At 54.3% G+C, this 22,607-nt stretch overlaps 8 protein-coding genes across 8 annotated transcripts; 4 read left to right on the forward strand and 4 right to left on the reverse strand.

Annotated features, from left to right (window-relative positions):
* Positions 1-92: 92 nt before the first annotated feature.
* On the reverse strand, positions 93-1,028 carry JN550_008030 (uncharacterized protein; the record flags this gene model as incomplete). The annotated part of the gene is made up of 4 exons (XM_049319947.1): positions 93-209; positions 268-327; positions 481-792; positions 861-1,028. 4 exons carry the CDS (start codon positions 1,026-1,028, stop codon positions 93-95), a joined length of 657 nt encoding a protein of 218 aa, XP_049170097.1.
* A 1,161-nt stretch (positions 1,029-2,189) lies between these two features.
* Positions 2,190-3,004, reverse strand: JN550_008031 (uncharacterized protein; the record flags this gene model as incomplete). Its single annotated transcript, XM_049319948.1, has 2 exons — positions 2,190-2,750; positions 2,822-3,004. 2 exons carry the CDS (start codon positions 3,002-3,004, stop codon positions 2,190-2,192), a joined length of 744 nt encoding a protein of 247 aa, XP_049170098.1.
* Positions 3,005-4,216: 1,212 nt separating this feature from the next.
* JN550_008032 (uncharacterized protein) lies at positions 4,217-4,781 on the forward strand (the record flags this gene model as incomplete). The annotated part of the gene is made up of 2 exons (XM_049319949.1): positions 4,217-4,334; positions 4,441-4,781. 2 exons carry the CDS (start codon positions 4,217-4,219, stop codon positions 4,779-4,781), a joined length of 459 nt encoding a protein of 152 aa, XP_049170099.1.
* Positions 4,782-6,659: 1,878 nt separating this feature from the next.
* On the reverse strand, positions 6,660-9,493 carry JN550_008033 (uncharacterized protein; the record flags this gene model as incomplete). Its single annotated transcript, XM_049319950.1, has 2 exons — positions 6,660-7,326; positions 7,386-9,493. 2 exons carry the CDS (start codon positions 9,491-9,493, stop codon positions 6,660-6,662), a joined length of 2,775 nt encoding a protein of 924 aa, XP_049170100.1.
* Positions 9,494-12,340: 2,847 nt separating this feature from the next.
* JN550_008034 (uncharacterized protein) lies at positions 12,341-13,463 on the forward strand (the record flags this gene model as incomplete). Its single annotated transcript, XM_049319951.1, has 4 exons — positions 12,341-12,389; positions 12,439-12,482; positions 12,546-12,926; positions 12,984-13,463. 4 exons carry the CDS (start codon positions 12,341-12,343, stop codon positions 13,461-13,463), a joined length of 954 nt encoding a protein of 317 aa, XP_049170101.1.
* Positions 13,464-14,661: 1,198 nt separating this feature from the next.
* JN550_008035 (uncharacterized protein) lies at positions 14,662-15,787 on the reverse strand (the record flags this gene model as incomplete). Its single annotated transcript, XM_049319952.1, has 4 exons — positions 14,662-15,039; positions 15,106-15,175; positions 15,236-15,519; positions 15,572-15,787. 4 exons carry the CDS (start codon positions 15,785-15,787, stop codon positions 14,662-14,664), a joined length of 948 nt encoding a protein of 315 aa, XP_049170102.1.
* An 870-nt stretch (positions 15,788-16,657) lies between these two features.
* JN550_008036 (uncharacterized protein) lies at positions 16,658-18,625 on the forward strand (the record flags this gene model as incomplete). The annotated part of the gene is made up of 1 exon (XM_049319953.1): positions 16,658-18,625. The coding sequence occupies one exon, from the start codon at positions 16,658-16,660 to the stop codon at positions 18,623-18,625; it is 1,968 nt and encodes a 655-aa protein (XP_049170103.1).
* Positions 18,626-20,236: 1,611 nt separating this feature from the next.
* JN550_008037 (uncharacterized protein) lies at positions 20,237-21,627 on the forward strand (the record flags this gene model as incomplete). The annotated part of the gene is made up of 2 exons (XM_049319954.1): positions 20,237-20,607; positions 20,682-21,627. The coding sequence occupies 2 exons, from the start codon at positions 20,237-20,239 to the stop codon at positions 21,625-21,627; spliced, it is 1,317 nt and encodes a 438-aa protein (XP_049170104.1).
* Positions 21,628-22,607: the final 980 nt, after the last annotated feature.

The raw sequence follows: 22,607 nt of genomic DNA on the forward strand, positions 1-22,607 counted from the left end.
AAAACAAATTCGTGTTGTCCCTTTTGGTCGGCTCGCTTGGGTGTCAAGTCAACCGCATCTATGTCTTCCAAGTCCGCAGGTCCCAAGCCCAGCTACTTCAGGAATTGAGAAACGTAAACCTGGCGGTGCTCGTTGGAGTCAAGCTCGGGTGCCCTGTTCAGAGGCGTCCACTTGGGCTCGTCCTTGAAAAGGCGCATGGCCTGGATATACTTCACGGTATGTCAGCGAGAAAGGGAAAACTCCAACTGCATAGGAGGGGGAACCTACGTTGTCTGCATCCGTGGTGAAGCGGTGGTAAATGCCCGCGGGCAGGATAATCAGGTCGTCCTAGAAGTTCGTCAACATCTGTCTCCCATCCCTATCGTTACGCCCGCCATTTCCGTCCCCGTTCCACGCACCATCCCCTGTGTTTCCCTCATGGCCAAGGACCGGGGTCGAACATCGTAAACAGCAGCAGGAAAAAGAAGAATGCAAACCCACCTTCTCGAGCTGGATGCGCACCCAGTCGTCGCCCTTGCTGCGGACATCGAAGTAGCCGCGGCCGTCGCGGATGTAGCGGATCTCCTCGTCCTCGTGCAGGTGCTCGTGGAAGAAGGACTTGACCTTGTCCTCGTAGACAGCGCCCATCTTCTCGGGGCTGACGGTGATCTCGTCGCGGTTGCGGTAGCCGCGCTGCGACGCCAGCTCGTCGACCCCGGACACGTCCGGCAGCCGGTAGTACAGCACGCCCAGCTTCTCGAGGTCGGCCGCGGCCAGGTCGCGGCCCGAGTCGTGTGGGAGGCGCTGGTCGCCCTAGAGGGGTCGGGAAGACCCTGTGTCAGTGTCTCGTGGTCGAAGGGGGTATGAGGTGGTTCGATGACGATGCTAGCGGTGGCTTTCGAGGGTGTTGGGATTGCTACTACGTCTGCCGCTGCCGCTGCTCGTCCGCGATGCCTTTGCACGGAGGGAGCGACATTTGCTGTGGTGGATTGCGTGATAGCGGGGGGAGTCTGGCTCACCTCGACGTTGTCGTAGTAGTATGCCCTCATTTTCGATTGATGAATACGTCTGTTTTTCGGGCCGGTTCTATGCTGAGGTAGATATGAATATGACTTAAAATGAATGTAGTGCTAAAGTCGTGCTCAAACTCTCTCAGATCGTCAACGGGAAAGAAGCGGGCGTTGGAATTGTATTCCTGTCGGGTAGCTGTCGCATGGAAACTGAGCAAACTGCCCCACCAAAAAGTTGCGACTTTAGCGCTGACGACTTCAGCAGCCCACCATGACGAGTGACGTCGGGTCGCACTGGACGCACAGGGGGGGCCGCTGCAGGGCCGAAGGTGGGGGGGGGGACTGGACTACTGCCAGAACACTGCGTCGGGCGTGCTCAGATCAGTGGCTCTGAGCGGCCCGGAGGCCAGTGATAGGCTGGAGTTAGGTCAGCAGCTTGCAGCACCTTTCAGTCTTCAATTAGATTCCCGGTCTGCAACTTCAAATCACTGGCAGGCCTTCTTGAGTGTGGGCACATGTGTTGAGCATAGCAGCCTGGCCATTCTCTACGGTTTCGGGGCGTGTTAACATCATACTCTTCATGACTTCAGGTGGCAATCTCTCGCAAGCTACAGTACATGTAGCAAGCACTCGAGTCCCGCTGAGGAGGCGCTGCTGTTCTTAGTACCAAAACTAGGATGGCTAGTGGTCAGCTATGATGATTGAAGAATTCCTAGTCTTGGGACTACACGGCGTTGGAAATCATTTGCAGCGTTGATGTGCTTCAGAAGAGTGAAGACGACCGAGCAAAGTGTAAGTAAGGTTTAAGCATGACCCGTCAAGTAGACTATAAGCCGATGACAACACACGTCGAATGCTGGTTGTGAGCTAATACCGCTCATCGAGGCAGTCGATTACACGAGTGTACCGGATTTGGATCCTTTTGTTTGTCACAAGTTCTCTGTCTTGCAAAGGGCTAATTGTAAAGTCATGTATTCACGATGGTCGAATGCTGTCTAGCTTCCCATGACTTGGATAAGGGCACGCATGCCTGCCCGGATTTCTAGAATCCTCGGTCCATTGTAACGCCGTGTGTAGTCGTGAATTCCCTGTCCTAATAATACTACGCAATGACCTTAACGCCTCTAAGAGCTCATGACGGGGAAGAATAACAAAGCATCGATATGGGAGCACGCTCAAGCTCCAAAAGCACAGCTTCGCTCATCGAACATCGGCGGCCGCCAATTCGGGGCCCCCGCCGACAGCGAACTCGTTCTCAATCGCCGTGGCATCCTCCTCTCTTCTCCTCCCCTCAAACAGCCTGCGCCACCAGTTGGGGGGGTCAAAGGGCCGCGATCCATAGTGCATCGGCGGGTAGACGTCGGTGAAGAAATACCAGACGTGGCCGATGACGACGCCCATGATCTCGTCCTTGGGGACGGTCCCGTGCATAACGAGGCTGAAGCCCATCAGGACCCAGGGCAGGTAGGGCGCCGTGAAGACCAGAAGCCCGAGGAAGCTCAGGCGGGTCTCGGGGTTGCGCCGCGACCAGATGTAGACCAGGATGGACGACAGCGGGTGGCCCAGGAAGGGCATGGACACGAGCGGCGACAGGCAGAGCAGCGACACCATGGCGTAGAGGAGCAGCCACGAAAAGTGGGCGGGGGAGCGGCCGGACGACTCCTCGAGGAGGCGGGCATAGCGCTGCAGGAAGTAGACGTGGAACAGGAGGTCGATCGAGAAGGGGCCGAAGTAGAGGAAGGTCGTAATCATGCGCCAATACTATACACGGGAGACAGAGTCGGTTAGCCGGTGAAGGTAGATTATAAGTGCAATCGTAGGTGTGTGCTTACCTCTCCCTTGCCGAACACGGTGCGCACGCTGTAGAAGAGTTGGAAGGCTGTGACAACCTGGCACTGGACCAGCGCGCTGACCAGGACGGTCGCCGTAGTCCACCATCTGGTGCATATGGGCATCTCCCAAAACCAGGCCTCCAGCGGGTTTCGGCCGCCATCGCCGGGCATCAGTTGATCCATGGTGGCGGCACTTGGCTGTCGTGGGTTGCGGGCGACGGCGCGGCTGAGGGCGGAACGGGCACGTGTGCGATGGAGGCGGGAGGTTGATCAAGACAACCGGCTGGATAAAGCTGCTGGAGAAGTCGGCAGGGTACAAGTTGTCGCAGCCCGGGGTAAAGGTGTATTTAATTCAATGCGCAGGACAATGAATACAGCGAAGCCTTGGGAACCACGTCTGGGGCAGCGGTCGTGAACGTGGACGGTGGATCGCAGCCTCGTGCCAAGTGGTTATCTGGCTTCAAGGTGGATGACGAGAGTATGGCCCGTATGGGTATGGAGAGGCGAGGTGACGCCAGTTCAGGGTCGCCCCATCCCACCAAGCCGACCGGCCCGCCGCGGCTCCAGGCCAGCATCAATCTCCAAGGGCCACTACAGTCGCAAACCCCTCGCTAGATGCATCTGGCCATCATGGGCGAATCCGCACTCGGGAAATTCCAGGAGCCACTGCTATTGGCGGTAAATGTATGCCACGACGCTGGACAAATAGCCAGCCAATCATCAAGACGGTGGACACGAACGACACGAACGACAAGGAGGGCCACTGATTGGAGCAGTGTGTGGAGTGGGCGCGCGGTGTGCCACGGCTTCCAGGAGCGGGTAAGCAGGTTGTGGCTGGAAATCAATTAAACAATTTTTCCAATTCGGCATAACGGTGGCTGGGGCCCCTTGAGTCTTACGCGCTTTCGTGACCCGTTGGTTTCGCGTTGTCGCGATGCCAGCCAGCCCCTCGAATTTCGAGCGGCTCTCTGCCTAGTGCCTGCTACCCATTTCCCTCCCTTTGCTTAATTCTTCACGCAACCGGGGCTTGGAATGCATCGCAACCCTTTTCGCAAACTCTAATCCCAATTGCCAATTGATTCCCGTCGTCTCATATACCTTCATCTCCGCCGCCGCTGCTGCTGCTGCTGCTGCTGCTATATAATATTCCGAGGCACACACGGTTTGGCGCTACCAACCTTCGCGCAACAGACGAAAGCTACACGGAACTCCTGTCGCATCGATCGCAGCGCAAAGCGGCGCACACGTCGCATCGAGACTTCGACACATACTATTGCCGAGCTGTCAGAAGCCGATCACTTTTTTGGCTGCAGACAACCAGAGCGTTTGGCAATTTCGCCTCACACCACACAGAGCCCTCAGTGGCATAGCTCCTGAGAGGCTACATACAGCTCGATGAGGCGGTCGTCAGCCGGCACCGCCGGCAGCGGCCGAGGCCGTGGCCGCGGTGGTGCTCGAGGTGGCCGTGGGGGAGGCAGAGGAGGCAGAGGCGGAGCCGTCTTAGCAGCACTACGTAAGCACATCCCCATCACGTCCCTCTTCATCGTGTCGGAGCGCCAAGTACGCCGGACTACGATTACCTGGTGAGCGCCCCCCCAAGCTGACGTGGGCCAAAACAGCCGGAGACCCAGTACCGGCGGGCCGCAAGCGGCGGTACCGGCCGGGGACGCTGGCGCTGCGCGAGATCCGGCGGCTGCAGAACGGCACGGACCTGCTGATCCGCAAGCTGCCGTTCGCGCGGCTGGTGCGCGAGATCGCCATGGGCTTCCGCCCGCGCGACGACGGCCTGCGCTGGCAGTCCCAGGCCATCCAGGCCATCCAGGAGGCCGCCGAGGCCTTCCTCGTCCACCTGTTCGAGGACACCAACCTGTGCGCCATCCACGCCAAGCGCGTCACCATCATGCAGAAGGACATCCAGCTCGCGCGGCGCATCCGCGGCATCTGGGGCGGCATCGGCTAAGCGGGAGATGGGCGAGAGAGAGAGAGAGGGAAAAAAAACATCAGGGGTAGCACCAGCAGGATGGATGCCAGGGAGCTTCACGGTAATTCTTACTACCACTGCAAAAAGGGGGGGTCTATAGGGCTGTGTTTTCCCCCGGGAGCCAGCACGGGCGGCTGTCTGCATTTCAAGGGAAGGGGTTTTCCTGAGCCGGCGTTAAAGGGAAAGGGACTGATTGCACCGCGTCGCATGGCGGCGGTCTACGGATGGGTCTCGGCACATGTCTTCGTACCGCCCACACTTTTTTGATACCATTATTTGTTCTTTGTTTTTTTTTTTTCACACGCTGTGTAGTTATTTATTGTACACATAGCCAGAGTCAGAATCAGAGCCGAGTCTGCGGAGTGGAAACAGCTGAAGGGGCAATTAAGCATAATTGACATACGGTTTTTTGAAACTTGCCATTCGTCTTCGCTGCTTTCTCTGGAGCTTAGTTAGGATTGTGACGCTACACTACATATTATCCCGGGATATAGCAGAGCCCTACTTGCTTACCGGGCGGCTCGGATGCCGCATGCGAGACCCTCGTTCTCGGTGAACTGTAGGGGCGTGCACAGGGCGTCCAAGGATGGCATTGGAAGACGACTGCCAGATCCGAATCTCTCAGCGCGATAAGTTAAGTAGGCAGGGAACCGTGCGGCTGAACCTGATCGGTTGGGCTGTGGTGCGCTCAGGGGCAACGAATGATAGGTGTGATGTTTTCTGCAAACTTTGACAGACAAGTTGGATATATTCGCCATGTGGCATCACAGCCTACGAGCATCAATTCCTCACTGCGGGATGTTTCAGTTGGCTGAGCATTCATGGTCATTAATGGACTATATTTGGGTTCCTGGATTTCCACTGCCCGTTGAACTGTGTTATGTAAGAAGACTGCAATCGTAGCGGTTGCATGCCCAGAAAGCCGTGCAGCCAGCTCCCTTCCCCGTCGCTCTCTCCTTCTTCCAACCGGGGGCGTCGCGGGGTCGGTCTGCGGAATCGAGACCAGTCCTTCATTAGCTATTGAACCCAGTGTCTCGTCTTCCTCTCGGCCTCCACTGTGTCTTCTGGGTCTTTCTCCCAACTCCATTCTATACAACACCCAAGCTGCTCCCAAAAAGTAAAACCCCGGGTATCTATTTTGCGCAATTGGGTTCTGGGTTGGCAAAACGGCGGAAGTCAAGGGCGGAAAAAACGAGTAATATGACGATAAATATGAGGAAAATTCGTAAGTGCGTATGCGTGTCTCCTCTTCAGTGCAGCTGCGGGAGAGATCCGTCTGGGGAAAAACATCTTTCTTTCCTGCGCCAGGTCCTGTGGGCTTCCCTCCCAGTATGATGATGATATAAGAAGATTGCAAAAAATGTCACAAAGATTGCTGTGATGGATGTCTCATCTATGTCGGTCGAGATAAACGTGTCGATGTGGTGGTGCGGTGCTGAGGCCCGGATAGGATTCAATAATAAAGGCGTATGGGGAAAGATAATGTACATTCTTCGAAGGCAATGTGTGGGCAGCGCCCCGGGTGGTGGATGGGCGCGAGTGATTTCGGTGTGGGGGGAGGAAAAGGCTCACCGCCAGCGTGCAGGTAGTTGAAGGTACGTGCGTGAGTTCGCTGGCATTGTGAGCGTGATGCGTAAAGCGTAAAGAAGCCTGCGGCGTCGCCCTGCGCTGTCTCCGTCGGCCACCGTGAGATCGGGTCTGGTCCGTCGTCTCTATATATAAAAAGGTCTTGCCGTGTGTGCCTCGTCATGTCGTGCATCATGGTATGTGATAACCAAGGAAAGTGCGGCTCTCGTCCATTAGAGCTGCAATCGGATGTTGTGTATGTATGAAGGCTTTCTTCAGCCATCGAAACGCTCATTGCTTCTTCATTCCCTGCCAAAATCCAACAATGGCAAGCGCAACAATGGCACCAACGACAAGCAATCCAATGATGCTCATGGCCCGGTTCACGTTGCGCCACCATTTAGCGCTCTGGTACTTGAAGTCGTCCACGGGGCGAAGCTGTCGCGCAAACGGCTCGGGCTTCTCGGGGATCCTGAACTGGGTCGTGCTGTGGTCGCGCTCCGGGAAGCCAAGCGCGGGCTTTGGCGGCAACGGCAGGAACGCCGCGATCATCCACGCAAAGGGGAAGACGAAGCCGACGGCAAAGAACAGGATCTGCACGTTGCGCCGCCCAAAGGCACCCTTGTCTGCTGACCAGGTCATCGACGGTGGCTGCCAGATGGACAGGCGGCTTGCCCGGCGATCGGGTGCCAAATGCGGCGACCAGATGCTTGAGGTCATCTTACGCACGCCGAGTCGCACTCCGGACAGGCGCGATGTCGAAACCTCGTGCGAAACGGGCCGATCGTCCGGGTGAACTTCCCGGGGCCGGCGACGGGGGCTAAAGATGTTGGGTGGGAACTGCTCGGTGGTTGGCGAGCCCGAGTGCCCAAAGGAGCTCTCGGGTCGGCTGTCGTCCGTGTACGACCTTATCGAGGGCGCCGCAAGCCATTTTCGCTCACCGCTTCCATAGTATATCCTGGGTCTGTTAGCATCGCAGGACAAACGGATGGCTTTTAGTCCAAAGGTTAAACTTACTTTGCCCATACCGGAAGCGTAGTCGACGAAAAGCTTCCGGCCCGCGAGCTAGCCGAGGAGTGCAAGTCTCTATCCGACGACTTGTGTGTGAGCAGGTGGGCAAGGCGCGGCCGTGAGCCCTTGTGGTGCAATTCATGCAGGTCAGCCAGTCCGTCACCATGTTCATCGACATCGCGGACCGTGCGGGCTGGGGGCTGAGGAAGCTCCCGAGCACTACGCATCATAAAGTTGCCCGAGTCTCCCCGCGAGTTGGATCTCGAATGAGAGCGCGGCGATTCGATCGACAACTCCTCTGCACCAGCCAAAGATGACGATATACTCAGCATCTGCCTGCTGTGCCTGCTGCCGGACCGCATGCTGCGGTAGTCCGGCCCCGAACCCGAGGACATGGACAATTGGCGGGAGTTCCTGTCGCTCCCTTCATCTTCAGACATGACCGTCGAAAGCTGGGAACTCCATACGTGGGAGTTGGGGTCCATCAGCCGCCTCGGAGCAATGGGGTTGAGCGGCGGTGCCCATGAAGGTTGTTGCTGCTGTTGCTGCTGCTGCAGAGACGAAGCCGAGGGGGTCCTCGCCAGAAGAACAATGTTCGGGGTGCTGCCGTTGAATATCGATCCGGTGTCCTGGCTAATTACACTCGATATCGACGAGAAGGAATGCGCCCGCCGGAGTGATTCCCGAGATCTCTGCTTGAAATAACCGAAACGTTCGTCCGAAGACTTCCTCCGAACCGGGTTGAGTGGTGGGACCACCAGGCTCTCTTGCGAATACTTCCCCCTCAGGAAAAGACTATCATCGGAAAATTGTGGTCTCGGTCTTCGGACGGTAGTCGGCACTGATGATGTGGCAGGTGAAGTGCCTGCGTGGACGATGAAATTCCTGCTTCCAGGTGTGTCTAGCACGGCCTGCTGCTGTGATGGGCTGGAAGGCTCAGGTGGTGACGACTGGCCAATTACCCTATAGTTGGCCTCGCTGCCGGATGAAGCCTCAGGATTGCTGTCGGAATCGGTCGCCGGCGGAGAACTGCGGTCGATGACTTTGTAGTTGGCGGTGTCTTCGATCGTGGACTCGGTCTGTTCGGAGGAATCTGTCTGTTCAGAGGTTTCTGAGCTGAAGGAAGCCTTCTTTATTCCCAATGGCGAGGTGGGTTCCGGCTGTGGTGGTGACGAAGGTACCTCCTGCAACGTGGGCAGCGCTGAAGACGGGCCAGAGTGGTCAACCACTGCTCGGTCTTTTCCCTTGTCACGCGGATCAGGTGTCTTTGCAACCTTGCGCAGACCACCCACCATGCGGTAATTCCAGGGTGATGAGGTGAACGGATCTTCGACAGCTTCCGTCGAGGCGACCGAACCAGGTGTTGCCGTACCGGGTGTGTAGGGGGACACGCTGCGGTCGGGCTGGGAGCTTAATGCAGAGCTGGGCCGATCGTCGTCGGTTGCGTCAAATGAGACGGCTTCATGCGAGCTGACGGTCGAGTAATTTGAGACCGGAGGGGACCTAATGCTCGATTCTGTGTCGGATATTCGCTTCGAAGTCGGCTTTAGTACAACTGAGAAGGTCTTGTCGGGATGCACCGAAATGACGTTTTGACGCCTCGACTTGGGTGTCTTTTTGGAGAGTGGTGAGGTTGGCCCATCATTGAACAGATTCGCGGATGCATTAGAACCGCTCATATTGCTCCCATACGACGACCTAGTATGAGCAGGGGTGGTAGTGGAGGGTCCTGCACCAGACAAGTCTGCGCCGAGTTTCGTGCCTGAAACGCCTCTGCTGTGACCCCTTGCCAATGAAGATGTCGAAGAAGAAAAAGAGGTGGGCGAAGACAGCGGCGAGCTGGGATAACCAGTATGATGGCCATCGTGGGCCAGAGAGGCTTTTTTCCTCGTCGGACTGGAGATCGCTGGGTCCTCGCTAGTCGCATGGCCGTCACCGTGCCCGTGTTCCGCAAAAGTTCCATGGGAGCTCCCTGCAGATTCCCTTTCCGGCCGAGGAGGAGAGTACGGGACTACTCGGATGGCCGCCAACTTGTTCTTCTCCGAGTTTGATCTCTCGTGCAGCGGCGCCCTCCTCGAGCCGGACGATGAGGACGAAGATGTCGTGGAGGACATCCTCCCTCGGCGGGCCGGGCCCGGGGGTTAGCTAATGTGTCGCACTTTTTCCTGTCCTTTAGATCGATGTCATACGTCTTTCCATGCCGGTCAAATCGGAAAACGCCGTGATCCAGAGACGCCCAATTCATGGATTGGCCGTAAGATTGCTCTAGCCCGCTTGTTGCTTCTTGCCGCTGTGGTCCAGGAGGATCTCGTGCGCTCTCGTCCAGTCCCGTCAGCCGTGTCGTGAATCCCGTTAATCCCGGTGCCGTCGAGTATTAAGATATAGGTGTAATCTAAGAAAGAGGAAGAAGCAAAAAGAGAGGAAAGGATTCCAGCAGGGTAGGCGAGCTGGGGGAGGTTGGAATTATTATAGCTAAGTATAGCAGAGAGAGCGATGACAAGGTTTGCCGGTCAAGTCCGCATAACCAGATATAGGCGTTGCGGAATTAAAAGGTCAGAGGGCAATTGGAACGAGTGTGAGGCAATAGAAGGCCTAGTAAAGGATTGGATGAAAGCGAACGGCAAACCCCCTTTGTCATGTACTACACTCCTCACACAAGGCCGGCGAAGGGGGGGAAGGAGGTCGACCAGAACAAGGCCAGAACGAGGCCCAGAGAAGAGATGGGAGGATACTGGTTCTTGAATTACCCTGAGCAACGGCCCATGAACGATTGGCTGGGAACCAGAGCGACGGCGCCTGTTGAGCTATGCGACCTAACGGAGGAGCAGGGTTCGATCGAGCAGGCCCAGAGATGAGCTAAATTGATCAAGGAGCTCTGGGGTACCAACCACGAGAGAGGAATGGTACTACCGTGGCTTGCGTGGAACCTGGCAAGACGACCCCAGCGGGCGCGCGACTGGACTGACAGGGCAAACCATCCGGCCCAGTTTGGTCGTTTGTTAGTCGTTTCTGCGATGTATTCGTGCCTCACTGTTTTGATGAGAGGGTGTTAGGTACTGCCACCGTCTGCCAACCTGCTAGTGCCGCTCTGAAGAATCGCGCTGCATGCAGCACCTCAATAATGATGGACGGCCGGCCCACCGAGGTCTCTGTTGTTCGACGCTGAGAGGCTCACCAGCGCCCGAAGCCCACTGAGGATGCAAGCCGCCTGCAGCTCCTCCTGCAGGCCTGCTGTACGCTGAAATGAGCGTGCCAGACAAGCCGACGGCGAAGAATCTGGTACGCGTTGCAGGTGCAGACTTTGTTGTGACCTGTGAGATCGCAGGCCAGGCCGGCCAAAGCTATTCGTCCCTAATGGCTGTTAGCCAGAGCTTCTTTTTGTCTCGCAAAGCGCCACTCGACGGCTTCACTACCCCTAGAAGACAGCTGCTAGACAAGTACCATAATACCGTGGTACTACGCGTAGCTGTAGGCAGGCCCCCCGAACCGTTGTCCCGTGGAATGCCTGCGCCATATCGCCGTGACCTTGGGGCTATGTACGTATCAAAGGGGGAGGCTCCATGAGATCGTACAATAGACTCCATATGATCGTCTATTCCCCTGCCTGCAACCACTTTACTGGGGGGAAACTCTGGCCATCTGGAGTTTCGCAGCCCCAGCGGTGAAGGCCTGTCGACTGGAAGCGAGGGATAGAATAGGAGCAGTACTGCACGCATCCGTCCAGGCCAGTCCGAGAGGGAAAGGTGCGGTCCGGCAGCGGTTCCCAGGGCGCCCTGCGCGTCCAGGGCCCCCCCTCGCTAGTGCCTGGCTAGCAGGTCGACAGGGGTTGATTGGCTGATTGGCTCGGCTGGGAGCGACGCTGACGATTTTTTGCTCACTTTTTAATTTCCAGGCCAGCTTGGTTCGCGAGGGGATTCGATGGCGGTGCAGTCCCCGCGTAAATTTCGTGTTTATGCACTATTTTAGCTATTTATGCAGGATAAAAGCTCCCAATCCATGTCGTTGATCCGCAAGATGCCCGCGGGTTGTGAATCTGGAAGGCATCCCAAGGTTGATCTGAGGCCTCTGGACACATGCTTCTGCCATATGCTTTGGCAATTGATTCATCCAATGTGCACAGTTTAGACTTTGACGAGGACGTCGCCGGAATTCACGACAATTTGCACTTTCAGACCGTGGTTTCAGTTGTCTCAACGGAGGGCATTGGCCAGTCAACTGTGGTTTTGACTTGGAGCTGGGGCCAGGCCACGGACCAGCCAGTCCAGCTAGTTGTTGCTGGAAGACCCGCAAGCCCACAAGCCCGCAAGCCCGGCACGGACATGAACTTGAAGCTCACGACATGACGCAGCTGGAACAAGTTGCTTCAATGGGCATTGCTTTTCGACCGAGCTGACGTCCTCATTCGCCCACTACTTCCAGACGGCGTCTGTTTTGTTCTGGAGCTGTGAAACCTGACAGCGGCTCGCGCTTAAGCAGGCGCCTCCTGTCCACGCCTCGCCTGTCAATCACATCGTCAGATCAGGCGCTGAGGTCACGTCACCCACTACGGCGGTTGGCCCTAAAGAGCTTCAGAGCCAACCCGTCAGAGGGTTGCAAGCTCCCTTGACTTAGCATTCTCCATTATCGAACGGGCTGCCTGTCGACCACGTTGCCGGACGGCCTTGACATCCCATGATTGCCGTCATCTTAGCCCAAGAATTAATAATAACAGCACCGTTAATATCCCGGCAGAAAGTCGATCTCGGACGCTAGAATCTGGCAGCCACCCTTCTCCACTCTTCACACGCGGGCATCCCGGAGCTCGCCCAGACTGCCGGGCCCTGATTCCTGGGACTGGGACGTGAACAACCAACTCCAGCTTCGACACGAGGCTATCTCGCCTTCTCATCTCGTTTTTGGATCATAACACCCGCCTCCGCACCCCTCACGGACCAGTCCGTGAAATTGCACCGTCTCTCACGATGCCCTCCATCACGGGCTACCTGTCCCGCTATTTCAGCCACGAGAAGCGTCAGTCCCCGTCGCACGCGTTTCTTGTTTATGTCCTGACCCGTTCCAGCCAAGCCCCCTCCAATCACGACCGGTACGGCCTCGGCCTTGCTTGTAAGTGATCCACGAGGCCGTCTCGCCGGCCAAGACATGTGCTCTTGATTGACTTTTTCCGAGGTGATCTACACGCTGGTCTACGTCCTGCCGTTTTACCTGTCGTCCACCACCAGGCCGTCCAGGACCCTCTCCCGGGATGCGCCCTCTGTCATCCGGGCCCGCATAACCTCTGTGACCCTCACATGCGTCTTCTGCTCCGTGTCGACCTTTGTGATCCTCACTTCCCAAGGTCATGCAACCAGGCCGGATGCGCTCCGCTCCATGGGCTACTGGCCCGTGGGCCTGGCCGAGGCGGCCAGGTCGCTCCTGCTGACGGCCATCCTGTTCGTGGGGCCCTTGTATGAGACCTTCATTGTCCATGGCGCCTGGCGTGACTGGCTGAGCTTGCAGCCGGTCTCTGAGCTGTTCAACGAATGGACTACGTGGCGTAACATTGTCGCTGTAAGTATCATGCACTTGCACATCTCGTATTGGTGGCCGTCTGACCTGCAGCTATAGGGCCCGTTCACGGAGGAGGTGCTCTTCCGGTCAGCATCGGTGCCTTTGATGCTCTTGGCCCAAACCTCAGTGACCAAGACTATCTTCCTGTCGCCAGTCATATTCGGTCTGGCACACTTGCACCATTTCTACGAGTTCAGGCTCTCGCATCCCCAGGTTCCAGTCTCGGTATCAGTGCTGCGCTCGTTGGTCCAGCTAACGTACACTTCCTTGTTCGGCGCATATGCCACCTTCCTGTTTCTCCGTACCGGTAGCCTGCTAGCCATTTTTGTCGTGCATGCGTTCTGCAACTGTATGGGCTTCCCTCGCTTCTGGGGACGCGTCGAGCCACTCAACGAGAACGAGGATTCCAAGTCCAAGCCGTCGATCATGTGGTCGGTGATCTACTACGTCCTGTTGTTCGTTGGGGCCGGCCTGTGGTGGAAGAACCTAGGACCGTTGACCCAGAGCGCCAATGAGTTAGTGCCGGTCAAGATCTGATTTGGGAACAGAGCCAATTTCTCACCACTGAAATTGGCACATGACGATCATGAGGAGTTGACAAAAGGAAATGGGTCAGGTAATATAATTATTATTGGATTGACGTTTCTCGAATCTCACATCGCCCACGTCCACGGGCCCTGGGTTGGTCTATGTTTTCGGCGCCATCGTTACGCTAGTATAGAATCCAGACTAGGCACCGGCCCTCTAGTTAATGAGAGATTGTTCGGCCATTCCGCCTTCAATGCAGTGGGCTTTCTCGGTCATGTTCCCTCTGAAACCCGGTTCTGCATGTTGGAGCGGCCCGCGCTTGCATGGCCCGCCGGGGCATCCTGTCGGTTCGTCACTGACAATCAACGGCCCTACGTGCGGCACTCGATGCTTATTTCTAGTGCATAGACTGCAATAAATCTCGATACGACAGCGCCCAACCCGTGTTCCGCCGCGGCGTCCGTGTACCGTTGGTTTGTCATGAATATGTTGCTCATTGGGATCCTTCATCATGTGTCTCGTGTTTCTCTCCGTGCGCCTCCAGACATGGCACTAGATAGACGAGAGACTATCTTGTGTATTAACCGGCGTAAATCGATAGTCGACTCAAGTTAAGCTCCCTACACCAGCGGCTGTGCGACTACCGGATCTATGCCGCACCTACTTGTATATTCGTTCCGTGAACGCAAGCTGCGCGGAATCCTAGTTGAATATATATAACCAAGCACAGTCAATGGAAGTCCTCCTTGAGACTGCCACCATAAATGATAGACGCTACCAGCGTGCCTCTGTGATAATGTGACTGCGGTGATAGAGGTTCCCTGAAAAGATTGCCGATCATTCTTCATTCTGAGTTGGCGTTGACATAATGTCGCTTCGACGAATCGGACGTAGCCTATACGGACAATTCGGCCCAATTGATCTCAAGATATCTACCATCCGCCTACTTCTCCTACGTTACCGCATGTAAGCGTCGAATACCCGGTCCGAGGTAGGAGGAACGGGATGTACATATCGCGAGGAACAGCTCCGAAGGCGCCCCGGCTATTGTACGTTTTCCACATACGAAGCATTTTGTTCAATCCCACGATCATCTATGTTCGCGGCGGCAGTTTGAGAATGACCTATTGTTTTCTCCAGGGATCATGCCATGGGCATGCAGTAAATGGAATAGTTAAACATGCAATACTTGCGTTATTCCGTTGAATTACTGAAGGGGCTTGATTATACTTAAGGTGTCGTCGGTCCACTCGTGAAACCTCTTGAAAAGATCCTCGTCCTTTGCGTGAGAGGATAGCTTTCCAGGGACTCCCAAAGGCTCGTAGTACGTGCCAGTGACTACATCCGTACTCGTGGCGGCCCACAAGTGGTTCCTGACCCCAACGGTTACAGGGACGCAGAACAATGGTGCAATAGGAAAAGTCAGACGAGTCAAGAGACTCTCATTCCGCAGCGACTCAGCCATGCCCGTCAATATCCTCCCAGGATGAACCGCAGCGACTCTGACTTGGGGACACTCGCGAGAAAGCTCCTTCGTCAAGCCGATCAGGGCCACCTTACTCTGTCCGTACCGTTTTGCGTAGTGCTAGATGAGGACCCACAGTCAGCCATCTGGTGTCGTAATATAGAAGCAATGCCAGCAGAAGCTTACCATGTTGGCACCATCACTCTTGAGAGAATCAAAGTCAATGCCATTCGTCGGTGCCATCAGCTGTCCCTCGCTTAAGACAACCACCACACGCACGTCGGCGCCGTGCTACTCGGCAGTACGTCGAAGCAACGGTGTTAGCAGCCTAGCAAGAAGCGCGTGGCCGAGATAGTTAATACCAAAATGAGCCTCGTAGCCTTCCTTAGTGGTCGCAGCCGAGACGCGGATAATACCTGCATTCAAAAACAGAATGTCTAGCCGCTTTTCTCGGGTAACGAAGTTGGCCGCGCATTCGCGGACGGCATCCAACGACGAGAGGTCCAAGTCCACAAAACAAATCTCGGTGCGAGGCTTGGCAGCTTCGCCGTGATCTCCGTAGGCCTCCTGGACTATCTGCTGGGCCAAGGCTTCCTTGGCCTTTTCGTCACAAGGCAGGTCCGCGATGTAGATGCGCGCGGGCCAGCCCAACTGCTGTCTGGCGGCCGAGGAAACCCGCCGCCCCCGTGATCAGGACGACCTTGCCGGCCAATGATTGAATATCACGGGCAGGGTCATAGCCCGCGGCGCTACTCGACGCGCCGTTGCCCGACCCAAACAGGACCACGCGGAACAGGCCCCGAACATCAGTCATGGCGGCGGCGAGCAGCGCGATGACTGCAAGGCCGAGGATGATGGTGAAGAGCATAGTCTGCAATTGCGTCTAGAGTCCGAGGTCGACGTAAAGAAAGAAAGAGCTCTTATGTACGGGTTATCCACCGATACACCCACCAGCCAACAGGCACGACGGCACTTTTAACAGGCCTCTATACGATATCAGCAGCGCACTACCGAATCAGGGCCCCACTCAGCAGTATACTGCGCCTCCGCTGCTATCACATCGCGGGCCCGTCCAGACTACTGACTTACCATTTGCGGGGCCGCAAGGCCAAAAATGCGTTGCAACCCTGACAGCCCTTGCGCCTCTGTCGATCTCGTATGTATCTGAGGAGTTATGGTAGATACTCTCTAACGCGCGCAGCCATGACTGCGGTCTATGCCATCACCGCTTGGGGGGGGGGGGGTGCTACTGACTTCATGCAATCCACCGGCGTTAGCTATGTATGTATTCTTCCCTTCACGATACTCGACGTGAACGATAACTGGCTAATTATGCGACTCTCTCCGCCCTTCGAACTGTGAAGATGGGAATCTTGGGAGTGTTTCGGGAAGCAGAGGATGTAGTTGCCTTGTCGTATCTGCGACGAAACTTGTAAATTGGAAGATATCGCTCGTATACTGCTCCTGGGTCTCACGCATCTAGGAGTCGCTTGATCGGCCCGGAAAAGGGGAAACGGGACGCAATCACCCTCAAACCGGCGACGTGCATATGATCATGTGATACTTTTCGAAGAATCGCTATATTGTATCCCCGCTCTTGCGGACCTTGTGTGAACCATTGACGTGCGCAATATCTTGTTCGAAATCCATTGCCATCTGTGTCCACGGTGGCATTTCATAAACATATACTTCATTGGAAGAACCAGTTGCTGGACTGTTGTCTTGCTCCTATTTCAGAATGCCTCTGCCCGTTTTTGAATACACTCCCTTGTCACCAGGGGTAGATACTCGCGTCCTGGAGCTCCAGCCTTCACTGGATATAGACGCCCCTTTGCGCTGCAATCTGCGGGATCTTACGCTCGGGTTTGAGGCCGACAGTGCACAAGGATCCTATGAGTGCATATCATACACATGGGGAGAACCACTGCTCGCCAAGCCTTTAGTCATGAACGATACTGCTGTGTCCATGGCCACTGAAAGTCTTCACAAAGCTTTGTCAAGATTCCGGCTGCCGACAAAAATTCGCAGACTTTGGGCAGATGCTGTGTGTATCGACCAGAATGACCCCGAGGACAAGGCTAGGCAGATCTCTCGCATGGCAGATGTCTTTCGATCTGCTTCCTCTGTCTTGATATGGCTTGGTGATTCCGAAGAAGGGTCCATGGCGCTTGAAATCATTGATCGGCATGCACGGTACAAGAATCATCGCACTCACGATGGTTCTGCTGAAGTCTCAAAAGCCTCGGATATTTTGTTCTCCCTGCCCTGGTGGAGCCGACGTTGGGTGATACAAGAGGCGCTCCTTAATGCAAACGTTTTCTTGGTCTGTCGGTCGGTAGAAATGCCTTGGGTTCGAATGGTTCCCCTCTTTGCCAGAGACAGAGGCTGCTTTGATTATTTACATCAACGCGTGGTCACTCATGGGCGGATTGCCCCTCGACCTATGGTAACAATCATGTTTACTCTTTGGAAGACCCATGGCCTTGGTTTAGATGATATCAACAGACCTACCCTCATGGGTCTTCTGAACGCATTTTCCGGATCTGAATGCTCAAATGGCCATGATCGAATTTATGCACTGGCAGGCTTTGCCGAAGATATGATCCTATACGCACCAGGAGGGAAACCCGTGCGGGACCTTCCACAACAGATATATTACAGGGGAAAGATTGAGGTGGACTATATGCAGTCCACCGAAGAGCTTTACATGAAGTTCGCTTGGGAGTATCTTCACGAATTGAAAGGTTCTTCCTGGATGGGATGTTTAGTCGACCACGCTCTGCGAAGATCCGACGGGGTTGATAGAAATGGACTTCCATCGTGGGTACCGGATTGGAGGCTTCCAGTAACACGAATACCTTTGTTCTTACAAGGACAATGTCGAGTGCGAAGTGTTGAGGCTCATTCCGGTCATAAACGAGCCACACTGCATGGCATGGTCCAGGGCACGGTAGACGCTATTATCGGGGTATTTCCGTCTAAAAACGACTTAGACCTGGATTCATGGGTTCCAGAAATGTGGGAAAAGCTCGTCCAATGGAGCAATGAAAAACACCTAGAGCTCTCTCAAATGCTCGGGCCAGATGCCGACCTCACAATCTGGCACATTCTTGGGTCGGTGTTGTTAGCCGAGCCCCATGGACAGCATAGGAATGAATGTTGCCTTGTTAAATTGACAAACTATCTAGATCTTAGGCCTATTCATAGCCTGCCTGGCTATACGAGGCAGGTGGACCTGCGCATGTTACAGACACCGGAGAGCAGGGAAAAGATCTGCTCAAATATGACTGGGCGTTTGCTTTTCACCTCGGTCGGCCAAACGGATCTTAGGATGCCAGGTGAAAGTAGACTGATTGTCGGCATCGGGCCTGGCCACACCCAGTGTGGCGACATTGTTGTCAGCCCGGGCTATAGCAACCATAGACATACCTTGTCTGACAGTAGGGATGTGTATTTCGGAGGTCCTTGGACGACTGAAGACCCTTACTGGGTGGCTTCGTATCTCCTTCGATATGGCGAGCCTTTAGGGAGCGAAACGAGCTTCAAACTGGTGGGTGAATGCTTTTGGCAGCTTCACCTTACGAAGGAGGACTGCGAAGATGAGCAATATGAAGAAGGCTCCAGATCCCATCGTGTGACGGTGAGCCACCCTCATGAGGACAACTTTCGAATGTTGCTTCCAAAGAGAGATTTCAATATATCATAGGATCACTTTGAGTTTTGATTGAGGAGTCTCTCGTAGAAGAGATCACGGATGTTATGAATGGCCCACCTTAATTACTATCATGTCTACCACGGCCACAAATAAATTGAAGCGACATGAAAATACCTGTGATCACATACAGACTATAACCACGCTGGTCTGTATTTGTTTTGTGCACGCCCGAAGGTATAAGATAATTTTCGTAGCAGTTGACGGAGCGCGCCCAATAGCGTCCTTCCGAATCACCATCCGTGACAGCTGAGTTATCGTGTTCTTGGAAACATAATATGATACGTCGGTCATAGGCCTATACGGAATATTCTAAAATAATGGTATGCTCCACATGTTCATAGGCTGAGATGACGCTTCGTATATCTGATACAAGGATAATGATCTGCACGATCTTATTGGCTAATTGACTGATGCACAATGCAAACATGTACCGGTAGACCTGCAGGCCCCTCGTTGCAACTGTGCTGCACCGCCACAAATGTCTGCCTTAACTTGGAGGACAGGAGCTGCTTCGCACATACCCGGCCCAAACAAAACACTATTTTCTCTACCAGGCTGCGAAAATCAACTTTTCAGATAACTATCCAAACGCCACAATGGACGTAATAACAGGTGAGACGGGCAGCACAGCAGCATCTCGCTTAGGCCAAGAAATAGTGCGCTTGAAGCGCGAACTGGTGCGCGAAGACCTGCAGGGCCATTCTTGTGAACAATGCAAGCATCTTACACTCAAACCTATCCCCGAAACTGTTACGCACTATAAAGATCGGATGTTGAATCGACTCCCTTCGTTCCAAATCGACACGACAGCAACAGAAGTACGTGGTCACGCGGCGTCTGGGCCATGATTCGAAACAAGCTAGCACTCATCGACTTGGAGGAGATGATAGAACAAGAAAGCAATAAACTGCCGTACGACCCGGATAAATATGGGCAGCGGCGGTCGTCGTGGCCAGATATCCTTTACAAAAGAGACCTTGCCAAGTCTCTTGGAAGAGAGCCGGAGAAGGAATTCTTGCGTCTCAGTCAAAGTCCCATCCAGTGGCGAGTCTCCGAGAAAGAAAATCACACCACGAAGTCCCCTGAACCGAAGGAGCTTGTTCGAGTCATCTTACTGTACACGACGTTTAATTTCGTTGAGGAATGGTGCGTGTGCATAGACGTGGTTCTGGCTCTGCCTGGAGGACCAGCCAGTTCCTTAATTTATCGAGAGCCTAGAGAAGCGAAGCTGCCGATGATAAGTTGGTTGACTACGTTGTGGGCGTTGGCAAGTCCAGGTGAAAAGTCTATCTCAAACCGGCCGCAGCGAAACTTGGCTAAGATGTGTTCCAGGTGATCTTGCGCACTCAAAACGAACTTACGTGGGAGCACCGAAAAACTTGAATCCGGGAAATTCTGCATCGATGGAGCTGTACCGAAACTGGTTGAAAAAATGCGATACAGTGCACAGCTGTGGAATTAACGATCTGCCAGATTCGATGCCGTCCTTGGTCCTCGACGTATCCGATAGAAGCAGAATCAGATTACTCGATGTTGCTGAGCCTATGAAACAGCGTTATGTCGCGCTTTCCTACTGCTGGGGGGAGCGCCGTGCAAAATACTATGTTGACACAGGACAGTAAAACATGCCTGTTCTCCGGCATCGACCCGCAAGATCTAGATCCTACCATCAGGGACAGTGTGAAGGTAACGCAAGAGCTGGGATTTCGGTTTCTCTGGGTCGATGCCCTCTGTATCTTTCAAGACGACGATACGTGGAAAACGAGAGAGCTGGAAATCATGGGGCAAATCTATCGGAACGCGACATTCACGATTGTGGCATCCTGGGCCGAAGATGTCAAAAACGGTTTTTGCATAGCCGCATATCAACACAAGACTTGGTTGGTCGTTGCTACAGACAACCCGAACCCGCCTTCAGGTTCCGAGTGGAAGAGAGTGGTGAGAAGTGCGAGAAACCGGTACTACTCAGGCCGGTGCTGCCGAATCCCGTAGAGCCCTGGTATGAGAGGGCCTGGACACTGCAAGAGATGATCTTCTGTGGACGTAGGCTCCAGTTTGCACACGACCAGACGACTTGGATATGCTATTGTAGCGAGCCACCAGCGCAAGAATGTGATGGCTGGCTGGCTGGTACGTGGTACGGCCACGATATCTACTCTGACGATTATTTCGAAGATATCATGACAATGGTACGAAGCAAGAAGGACTCTTTTCAGACCAAAAAGGTTCTATGGAATTGGTATGCCCTCGTGAAGGTATACTCCAACCGGAAGCTACGATACTGCGATGACAGACTGCCTGCTATATCTGCACTAGCGAGGGAATTTGCATCGATCCTAGGGGATCGATACATATGTGGCTTGTGGAAGTCTGACTTGCCATTCGGTTTGATGTGGCTCCCAAGGAAGCTACACTACTCTGTTTCTGGCGGGACGTCGGGACCGTCGTGGAGCTGGGCATCTTACGATGGCGAAACACGTTGGTGGGTTCGGAAGCACCAAGGGTGGCGACCGGATCAGGACTTCGAAATTCTTGGCAGTGTAATCGAGCTAACGTCGCCTGGAAACCCGTTTGGCAAGGTCAAAGCGGCTGAGCTCCATGTTCGCGGCTTGCTCTTGCCGCCAATCCAGTATATTGAGATCGACCCGAACGAATTCGACGGCAGGGACGCAGGAGAAGCTCTGCAAACATTCGTGTCATTTGACTACAATGACGATCCCAGAGTGCAGCCAGATTCTGGATTCAGTCTGAGCTTTCTGGTGGTTGGAAATAGGGAATGGTCGAGAATAGATGGCCTTGTAGTTTTGGAAGAAGCGGAGAACCGGTACTCTCGGGTGGGATGCTTTCGTATCATGGACCTATCACCAATGACCCCAGAGAATATATCGCCGGAGGTGGGTGGCAGACTGGCGAAGTCGCACGAGGAGCTTCGAGCCTGCTTGCGCATTCTCTGGGGGGTTGAACACAACGTTCGCCAGTTTGTATTGATTTGAAACCCCGCGTTGATTTTTGGGCTCAGAAAGCAGTCATATCACTCACTTTGCGTGATATCGCATATCAGCAAAGACCCGGTGCAATCAGACCGTCAACAGGGAATCAAGCCGTGTATAGGAAGCAGACACGCGGGTTTGACCTCTTTGCACTCGGTGATGAATGCTGAAGAACTCATTATGAAGCGGCCGATGGCACATTGAGACCACCTCGAATATGGAGAATCTGCCACTTATACCATGGAGTGTCATAACTTCACTTGCTGAGCTTCCTTACGCGACAATGGCCCGAATTGAGCAGATTCAGTTCCCAACATAGTCCCAAGGAGTCACTCATTTGCCGCCAGATACTCGATAGCGTTTCACTCCAGGGCCTGACCAAGAAGCTGTTCAACCCCCCTTTCTTTATCAACTTCGAAAAGCCTACCAGTCCAGTAGTGATAAGTCAGCCCGCCACTACGTAAAGGTTGAGCTCATCATTCGTGTGGGACAGGGGATTGTTCTGGAATCGCCGCCGCACTCCTGCGACTAATAGAAGCGCACTGCTTGTTATATCGACCAAGGCTTCACGGGTGAAATATAACGATTGGGCTGTGCACGGGCCACATATATATATATATATATATATACCCCGAATTTAGCTTGACCATCTTGGTTCGACGTAGCCCACTCTGCAGACTTGTGTCCTGAGTAGCTACTGTAGGTACAGCAGCTTATCCGGCGAAGAGACGCATTGATTAGCTCTAGCAGCACGATTGGCTGATTATAAGGTGAGAGGACCGTGCAGCTGTATCACTAGTGCTAGCGCGGGGATACCAATAGGAGTTAGTTGATTTCCAGACAAAGTGGGGCGAGACGTAATCGCTTAAAGTAGGAAACGACATACCTGCAGCATGACAGGCGGCGTTCAGCCACTGCAGAAGTTCAATTTCGGCTACTGTCAGAACGAGGCATATTGCCGAAATCTCAGACAAGGTCCAGAG

The sequence above is a fragment of the Neoarthrinium moseri genome (genome assembly GCF_022829205.1).
Source record: "Neoarthrinium moseri strain CBS 164.80 chromosome Unknown scaffold32_Wmoseri_CBS_16480, whole genome shotgun sequence".
Lineage (NCBI taxonomy): Eukaryota > Fungi > Ascomycota > Sordariomycetes > Amphisphaeriales > Apiosporaceae > Neoarthrinium > Neoarthrinium moseri.